This window comes from Dermacentor albipictus, chromosome 8, assembly GCF_038994185.2.
Source record: "Dermacentor albipictus isolate Rhodes 1998 colony chromosome 8, USDA_Dalb.pri_finalv2, whole genome shotgun sequence".
NCBI classification, from domain to species: Eukaryota; Metazoa; Arthropoda; class Arachnida; order Ixodida; family Ixodidae; genus Dermacentor; species Dermacentor albipictus.
The window spans coordinates 94,457,080-94,466,842 of record NC_091828.1 but is presented as its reverse complement, the minus strand read 5'-3'; the positions used below and the strand labels follow the sequence as shown (position 1 = coordinate 94,466,842).

Sequence of the window (9,763 nt, the reverse complement as noted above, 5' to 3'; positions counted from 1 at the left end):
GGCTTGGATGCGATTGTCACGAGACCCAGAACAGCACCCTGTTTTCTAACGTCTTATTACTTGGTCAGCAACATATCTTCATTTATTTTTACTTAACCAAAAATAAATATGCACTTCAGGGATATTTGTTGTATCGCAGATATTTCGGTGTAACGTGATGTTTGTCCATAAAGAACACAGCCAGTGTACTGTAGGGTCAGTACAGATCAATATACAAGCCGATTGGTATGCCTATATCGACCGCTGCGAAGCCTTTTAGAGCATCAGACGGATAGGCTTTGTTTAAGCACGCATTCAGTTATCGTTTTACTTGGAACCATACCACAGACTAGTCTTCAAAGGTGTTCGCACACTTCGAGAAAGATGCCAATCTGAATCAACTGCTGCGCGGAGTTCAGTGGCCCCTCAGGGAACTGATCTCTGAAAACGTCTACAGGACCAGGCAGTTGGTGTCAGCACCAGAGTGTGTTAGTAGTATGTTATATGTACTAAGTTCCTTTATTTGCGCAGTTAAGTGCGCAGTTCCCTCAAGTACGAGGCCGCTTGCGACGTCGAAACAAAGATCGACTGTTTTTTTCTTCTTCGCGGTATATTCGGACTACCGCCACCGCTGTCCTACACGCCACCACACCCGCCTATGCGGTGCTCGATTCCCCGTGCTTGACTCCTCTATGCGCTTATAGAGGAGGGCCAGGGCCCGAGCGGGGACGGCGTGGTCACTCGACCCTGGACTGTGCCGTGGCGGTGACCAGCTTCCTGACGACCCGCAGGAGGGGCACGCTCTTCCTGGGACAGACGTCCTCGAAGTCGTCCCGCTCGACGTCGTACACGGCCACGCAGTACCGCGGGAACTCGTGCGACAACCGCCACAGCTGCGAAATGGTGAAACATCCGTGAAATATACTGTGGTCCTATCAAAAGGGGCCAGCGACAGTGGCACATTCGCTGCCACATTCTCCTACGGGAAATAGCGGTCTATGGAGACGATGCCCCCCTCTTTGCTTCGGATAGCAGTTGCGCGCCAAGATATTGGGTTGGACGCGCCAGTCTGCCGGTCCGTTTGTAACACTGCAGCGGCTGTGTCGCAGCACCGATGCTGGTGACGTTAAGAGTCGCGTCATTCTGAGTGAATAACATTCTAAGGACTGCGCCGAACAATTCACGGAGATGGAGCGAGGGTAGAGCATCGGGAATTGGTGCTGGGAAGACCGAGGTTCAATCCCAAGATGGGACACGTCATCGTTCATTCAAGAAGCCCTTAGCAATTTACCTAATTAGCTCAAGGTGCCCGGTACGAACCAAAGAATGCTTTGCGTTGAAAATCCACCCTGAGCCGGGGAGGGAACCCTGGCCCACAGCCAGTGGCTTCGCCATAATTTTCTGCTCTCTGAAGGCGAGGGAAGGGGGTGGAGGAGGGACATATGGGCAAGTTCCACCCCCTAGCTACGCCATTTCCGGCAGCGTCAGCGATTGAAATTTGAACCTGCAGATCATCCTGGCGATGTTAAACAAGTAAAAGAATGCTAGCTCTTCTGTAATGATAATAGTAATGTAATATAATGATAACATAATGGTTAGTATAATGATAATAATAAGAGCAGATATAAGCATGAAATGGCAGCCGGCAAAGCAGATTGGTTGGAGTAATTACGACGATCACTCACAACCATGTCACAACCATTCGCGCCTCGCCGGACGCTGCCGGCCTGGACACGCAGCGTGGCGCCATTTTATTCCTCCCGCATATAAACTACTGTAACCTTGTTTGGGGGACATCTCAAAGAAACATTCACAAATTACTTGTAATACAGAAAAAAGTTATTCGCCATATCGCAAATGCCCCATACGATTCCCATACGCGGGATTTGTTTCAGTCACTTAATGTCCTTTCTGTCAAGCATGCATACATATTTAACCTGTTCTTAAAATACCAGAGCAGCTTAAGACGCACAAATGAGCATTTTTTTCGGATGAGCTGCCTCAAAAAACCATTGCAGCTGCCGTACAGCGTAAGGCAAAGAGAAATATGGGATTTGCCATTTTCCCGAACCAATAATGGCTTTAACAGGTTACAATATCGTGTACCATTCCTGCTAAATAGCCTTGAAAGGAGGCATATAGACCCGAGGACCATCACTAGAAAACAGTGGAAAGAATTTTTAATAGAAAACGACGGTCTTCAACTTAAAAAAAAAGAAAGAAAGGGGAAAAAAGCGAAGGGAAAAATGTAATGTAAACGTTTTCTATTATATTGCAGGTCACTTGTTTTCGTATTACCTTTGTATGATTCTTTTATTGTCTGTACGACCTGAGTGAAAATGGTCTAAATTGGACCAGAAATGTGTTTTTTTTCCTTCCATTTCCTCTATATGTTTTCAGACATGTTGGCCTGTACGTGGGATGCTATTGTACGTGAATCCTTTTTGTCATACATTCCTTTTCCTGCATATGTTTTCAGACATGTTGGCCTGTAAGTGGGATGCTATTGTACGCGAATACATTTGTCTTGCTTTTTTCTGTGAGATGCAACACATATATGTAAACGATGTGTATTTACAATGAGTGTAAAACCTTTTCGCTGCCAGTCAAACAGGGGCAAGGGCCTCGTCAAGCTGCTTGTAGCAGCTTTTTTGCTCTTGTCCTAGCATTCTTTTTTTTCTACGCGGAAGAATGCTGAATAAAGATTTGATTTGATCTTTCGAAGGAGGAGGCGCAAAACCCACGCCGCGGAACTCATGGACCGCTGGCGTTGTAAAGAGCGCAGGCAACTCTGCCTCAACGCCGAAAGATGACAATCAAGCCTACGGTGCACTGTATCGGCCTTTTGAACGCGGTTAGTGGAAATGACAAATGAAACTTCAGCGTACAAGTAATTACAGCTTGAGTTATATTGTGAACAAACATTGGGAAAACATCGGAAGCAATATTTTTTGCGCAGTAACCAGGGTATGTAATGTGCTCCTGTACAAGGGGTTTGCGGCCAGCGACCGCATTTTTCTTAAGTTTTGCCAGGTTGCCCGGATGATCTCGTTTTGCTCTCGCAAAGCTGCCCGGATGTTCTCGTTTCTTTCTGGTTTTGAGTGCCCGGATAACGGCTCTGTACTTTGGCCCAAGGTCTCTTGAAGGTCGCCGGCAACGGGAGCTAAAAGCATGTCACGCTTAACATATACAGGGTGTCCCAGCTAGCTTTAGCCAGAGTTTCATCATCATCATCATCATCATCATCATCAGCCTGGTTACGCCCACTGCAGGGCAAAGGCCTCTCTCATATTTCTCCAACAACCCCGGTCATGTACTAATTGTGGCCATGCCGTCCCTGCAAACTTCTTAATCTCATCCGCCCACCTAACTTTCTGCCGCCCCCTGCTGCGCTTCCCTTCCCTTGGAATCCAGTCCGTAACCCTTAATGACCATCGGTTATCTTCCCTCCTCATTACATGTCCTGCCCATGCCCATTTCTTCTTCTTGATTTCAACTAAGATGTCATTAACTCGCGTGTGTTCCCTCACCCAATCTGCTCTTTTCTTATCCCTTAACGTTACACCTATCAGTCTTCTTTCCATAGCTCGTTGCGTCGTCCTCAATTTGAGTAGAACCCTTTTCGTAAGCCAGAGTTTAAGAATATGCAAATGCCACGTAGCTGGACCGAAGGTAATGTTGTTTGCGCCGCTTTGAGACGCTCAAACTACTTTTTAATTCCGAAATATTAGAGTGGTCTTAATTATTTAATTAACTTATGAAATATTATAAATAGATTAAAAGTGTCAAGGAAAAAAATGTCATGAAAAACTCCCGATACAGCTTTCTGTTCTTCAATACGTGCTACACGAAAGTGCTTTTCCGAGCGTGAAAGAAGCCCGTGAAAACACGCAAAGTGCCTCGAGCGGCCAAAACACTACAGTAGAAAACACGAATAAAGTTATCCTCCGTCTAACATATGCAATTTCCTGAAGAAATTGTGCACCTCTGTGGCAACATTCACCTGCAATTCTGACAAAAGAAATGTACTTCTTCTTTTATATAGTTTCTTGGAATTTGCAGCAATATAAACAGCATAAAGCAGTATAAACGCACTTTAGTGAAGAAATACTACAGTTACATCCTGTACATGGTGTACAGGCTGAACTGTGTGGAAGTGCTATTTTCAAGGCACCTCGGAGTACCGAGTCGTTATAGCAGGGGCACGGCTAGAACAGAGCATACCCAGTCAAGAGGCCCAAAATAAAGAAAGGGCGAACAGCTGAAATGAGAGCAGTTTGATTACACTCGACATCACAGCTAACCATAAATAGCCGTACATATACCTTGCTAGTGATAGTCTGCTTGTTGTCGTATGCGTAGAAGACCGTCCGGTTCTCCCTGAACCGCGAGAGAGCCTTCCAATCCACGCCCATCTCCATGGACGTTTGTTGGCAAGCCTATGCGGGGAATGGAACAACAGGCATAAAACCGAAATATTGTCGCAAACTTGACGAACCACCCCACATTGAGGCACAAGGTCATGGACACGCTAGTCCGACCACTCGAACTCTACGGCAGAGGGCGCTAATCAAGCGCGAAATTTCAAGCGTGAAGACGTCTACCCAGCGGTCGATTTAGGCACCACTGGCCTCCTTGAAGCCCTTGGGTTCAGAGGGAGCAGTGGTAAAGCAAACATGTCCGCAATAGACATTAGTAAGAGGCGACTGGAGGATTGGTAGAAGAAAAGTAGGGAAACGACAAAAGACGGAGACGTACTAAAGCACAGTTCGCAATAGGGGATCAGAAAATTTGGGCGTGGTAGTTCATAGTGTTTTTTTTTCATTGTTTAACTTAGGTAGAATATTAGACAGCGTAGTAGCAAGAGCTTGGTGGCGCAACCCACCACCCCGTTCCAAAGGGGACGCTCATAACATCCATCCATCCATCCATTTCAAACATCTATCTCGGGAAAAAATTCTACTCGAGTAATCCTTGCCGCACCTCTGGGCGATACGCAGGACGGCGAAAAGGGTAACGGGTACAACAGCGCACGACACATTTTGAGCCCGCATATACACAGTAACATGGTTCAAGGCACTTCAAATCTGAGGTATTACGCGGCAAAACCCCGATATGTTTATGAGGAACGCCGTAGTGGAGGGGAGGTGGGGAACTCGGGATTAATTCTGGCCAAGTGTCTTTCTTTAACGTGCACCCAATTCAAAGTGGACGGGTGTTTTTTTTTTGCGTTTCGTCCTCATGGAAATGCTGCCACTGCTGCCACGTAGGTTGATCCCACGACCGCGAGCTCAGCAGCATAACGCCAAAGCCACTACACTGGGATGGCTCAAGCTTGTGTCTTAAAGATATCCGGTGGTAGCAAATGTACATAGCTTTCTTGAGTTCATATAAAAAGTATGGTTTCTAGCGAAATGCTGTACTTTCAGTAGCATTTCTGAAATTACAACACGCACCAGTAAAATCCACAATTGAACAGTTTTACTTTATGGTTTTGTTCGTACGCGTACTTGTGGTTATCGCGGAAAGTATGATGCCCAGCTCCGCTGTGAAGCTGGGCCAGCGAATTCTACCACTTTACCGCGAATCCCTCACCGTTGAGCAGGCAACTCCAACTAAGTAATCATCACAAACTACTCGAGCAAGCACGAGCACAAAACAGACGACAATGACGACGGCAACGGCTATCGTAAAACACGCGGTGCGCTGTTTTCAATTCTCGTAATTATTATCGGAAAAACGCCAATGAGCGAAAGTTAAGAACGGGAGCCCAGGGGGGGTCCTCTCCTCGCGTACCTCCTTGAGGCCTGTGTAGGAGTACGCGAGCATGTTGTTCTTGGTGGGGCCCTTGTGCGCCTTGATCACCGTCATGGAGAGCGTGAAACAAACGTTGTTCACGCGCAGCTGTCGCCGCCATGGGTGGACCCTCCACAGCCGGTACCGCTGCACATCACGCGTCAGACATGAAGGATCCAGTTGCTGACATTTCTTGAGTCACGTCTTCAACTCGTACAGCACAACATTTTCTGAACGGGATGACTTCTTGTTACCCGAAATCGCATCTAATTACGGAACGTTGACAGTCAGATTCGGCAGTATTAGCTATTTGAAATGCAATTCTTATAGACCTAAAGATTACGTCTTTTTTGTAATCCTTTGAACAGAAAAATTAAGAGTAATATTGTTAGAAGAGCTGCCTTCTCCGTGATTTCTTTTCCTTTTCTTCGTTCTTTCCTTGCGGATTTCTTTCTTTCTTTTCTGTTACGTTTTCGGATTCGTGTTTTGTAGTATATTTTGCAGCAATTTATATAATGTATAAATTTCTTCAATCTCTGTGTCCATATTGATTTTAAGCAAATTCTTTCGTGTTGTATTGTTATAGTGATATCGCTAAGCTTATGATCACTAAATAATATTTTTTATGAGCACCGTTCTTTAATTTATTATTTTATCTCGTGATCTTGCATGTATACATAATTCTTACAGTACTTAATCGCTTGCTCGGTGCATCGTGTTGTTGCTTAGACCGTTACGTTGCGTACATAGTGAAACAGGAGGTCTTCCGGTCAGTTTCACTTTGGCACCTGCTAATGCACTGCTGAAAAAAAATTGTGCTTGTTTGCCTTTCGCGCTGCAAATGGACTTCAAACTTCAACCGCACACTTCTTATTTCGTTATTATCCAGGCGCTCACACTGGTACTAATTCGCGTGAACGCTTGTATAGCTATCTCTTGCCAAACAGTTGATCGACTTAGAGGGTTCCATGGCCCAAACCTAGCCGCAATGGGAGACACCATTGCAGAAGCTTCCGGTTTAATTTCGGCTGCGCAGGCCCCTTTTATCCAGCGCACGTAACGGGGTATAAGGAGATCGTTTCTGTACACTGCTACGTGCAAAATGCAGCCACCGCGGCTGCGAATGCGCAACCTGTCACGCCAGTCCAAGGGGCGTAATGTGAACGCACCAGGAGACAGCGGTAATGAATTAGAGAGCGAATGGGTGTAGCTAATATTCTATGCTGGGTGAAGAACTAAGAATCCAGCAAGAGCTTCGCTCACAAAACCAATGTGCAGTTGTCATCTGTGCCTCCATGCTTGAAAGAATTGCGCTTCTGCTGTAACATCATAGTAATGGGAAAATATAATTGTCTGGTTCAAACTTAGTTACTCAGTTAGTTAGTTAGTTAGTTAGTTAGTTAGTTAGTTAGTTAGTTAGTTAGTTAGTTAGTTAGTTAGTTAGTTAGTTAGTTAGTTAGATAGTTAGTTAGTTAGTTAGTTAGTTAGTTAGTTAGTTAGTTAGTTAGTTAGTTAGTTAGTTAGTTAGTTAGTTAGTTAGTTAGTTAGTTAGTTAGTTAGTTAGTTAGTTAGTTACCGGCCATATTCCCGTGCCAAGGCAACCGTTTGCATGAGCATATAGAGTTTACAATACCTGCGTTCAAAAAACCCATACGCTAATAAACTGATAGCATCAGATAATAATCTTAGTTCATCATAAACAACAACACTATCATCTCTAATTAGATCCTAATACTGCACGACACCAGCACAGAATTAATAACACGAGTACGAAACAAGCGCGAAGGCAGATGTATAAAATATACGAGAACCCAAATCCAATGGTGCACACACTCCATTGATTACGTCATACCACAAAAAAGGTGATCCGTTGAATTAAAATGGCATGCTTTAAAGAAACGTCTTTCCTGTTTTCGATGCGAAAGATGCCGCGGTGTCTGCACGCACTAACTCAGCTGGATGCCTGTGGCACTCCGTGACAGTACGAAGGAAGAAGACTTCCAAAAAAAAAATCCTGGAATTTATACATACAAGGTATTTTTGAGTTCGACATTCGTGTATTTGCCGCTGTATTTATAGATTCGGACGTATTACAAAAGAGATTATAAAAAAACAAATGAAGTTGCCCAGGCCACGTAAGCATACAGAATATAACTGGTAGTCTATTATAGGACCAGAAAGAGGTGCCAAGGAAATGGAAATGCAGTCGAGAACGTTCAGACAACAGAGTGTTGTAATTCGTTTAGGAAATTTACAGCTGTTCGATAGAGTCGACTGGAGCACGGAAGGAGTCATTTAAGATTCTTGCGAGGGGCCTAGCTTAGCTACTCGTGTTCATGGCAACAGTATGTCGATAAGCAAGGCCTGTGTAGATTTTAGCAAGTAATCATGGAAGGAGCTGGCGAGCTGTGTCTCCTCCTCAGTTGAACTCCCATCGGAGATTTCTTTTTATCAATCTATCTCTAGCTTCAAATATCGAAGGCATAGTCGGCATTTCACGGTAAAAAAAAAACTACTGATTTCTCGGCACAGTTGTCCTTTTTGCAGCCTAAGAATTACTACTACCGGTACCGTGAAATTTGCCTGTTCACTTTCTGATTCGCGTCAAATCTGCAAAACTCCGCTGAAGCGGCAGTCAATTTTTTTTTATTCTCCGGGAGATTGAATTAAAAGAAATATCAGTTGCGGTTTAGCGGTAAATGAGAGTTAAATGCGTTTGCATCGAGCCGCCCCTCTTTGAGGTCTTGGATCCATAATTTAAAGCGCAGCGTTCACCACATTGCCAGGCGTCGTTCAGGAAGTTCACTCGACACACGTCCTGCTGCTTGAGAAGCAAACTGCAAATTACGGTGTTACGGAGCAGGCTTTGTAATGCTAACGCATTAAAGAGCAACGGCAACTGGCGTTCGTCACCGACTGGTATGCCTACCATGTACACGTCCTTGTTGTGCGACCCGGAGAACGGCTGGTAAGGGTTGGGGTATCGCTTGCTCTTCATGTCTGGCATCTGTGCCACTTGGGCCTCCAGGACCAGGAACACGGGAATGCTGCGAGCATTCGCGCGCGCGCAGTGAGTGTCGCAAATAATGAGTGTCGTTTCTGAAGGAAGAAAATAACTGCACACGCAAGAAGATAAATTCGAGAGCGTCGGTGAGCTAGAGCTGAGGCGGGCTACGCAGGGAAACTTCTGTCGATGTTCTGTCGCGCTTCAGACGCGTCTTGGCAAGCACAAAATCCCGATACACTTATTATTCCGCCACGGAGGCCATGACTAAAAAGGTGGAATAAAAAATGGCTGTGGCTTAGCTAAGGTTAAGCCCAGGATGCGAAGCATACTAGCCTTTATTTTATTTGTTGGGCCACTGTTTAGCCTGGTGAACTGCTGTTGCTTGTCTATATTTGGTTCGGCTAGACGAAGAAACAACTCATGCAGGCGAGCGCACGAGCTGAGACCCGGCTATGTAGCTACGCGGCCGCAAGCGAGCGCACGAGTTGAGCATCCGCTTTTGCAGCTGTTATGACGTCATATGGTAGCTACGCGGCCGCGCGCGGCGCAGCAAGGAGGAGCGTAGTTGTGCGGCTAGTATGCTTCGCAAAATAGAAGCAACTTAATAACAAACATAGCAAACTTAAAAGAGAATAGACCCACATATGAGACGCGCAGCAACGAACAATGGCTCATACCCTCAATGGTAGCTACGCGGCCGCGCGCGGCGCAGCAAGGAAGAGCGTGGTTGTGCGGCTGGTATGCTTCGCATAAAAACACCTTTACGAATCTTCGTCTTGAGAAAGCGAGCGCTGTGAGAAGCGCGAGAATATCCTGGCTGACGATGAAGAGATAATTCGGGGGACGCGGCGAATCTCGCTGCGCGTCTTTCATTGTATCATGGTTATGGTTCTTGCGTACGTTCCTTTTGGTCACGAAAATACCTCGATGGTTTCATACAGGGACACCAGAGGTGTAGACGTAAGTAGATGGGAATCAATC

The 9,763-nt window shown here is 45.6% G+C and overlaps 1 protein-coding gene across 2 annotated transcripts in view; it reads right to left on the bottom strand.

The window, feature by feature from the left end:
• Positions 1-405: 405 nt before the first annotated feature.
• LOC139048508 (uncharacterized) overlaps positions 406-9,763 on the bottom strand; it is a 30,774-nt gene continuing 21,416 nt past the window's right edge. Inside the window, exons 11-14 of one of the 2 annotated variants that reach the window (XM_070522909.1) lie at positions 8,705-8,822; positions 5,776-5,922; positions 4,305-4,418; positions 414-872 (exon numbers count right to left, since the gene is read on the bottom strand). In XM_070522909.1, the coding sequence (XP_070379010.1) occupies positions 717-872; positions 4,305-4,418; positions 5,776-5,922; positions 8,705-8,822 (535 nt within the window). In that variant the 3' untranslated portion in view covers positions 414-716. Of the gene's footprint in view, positions 873-4,304; positions 4,419-5,775; positions 5,923-8,704; positions 8,823-9,763 lie in introns of both variants that reach the window. The other variant, XM_070522910.1, reaches the window with a different exon arrangement.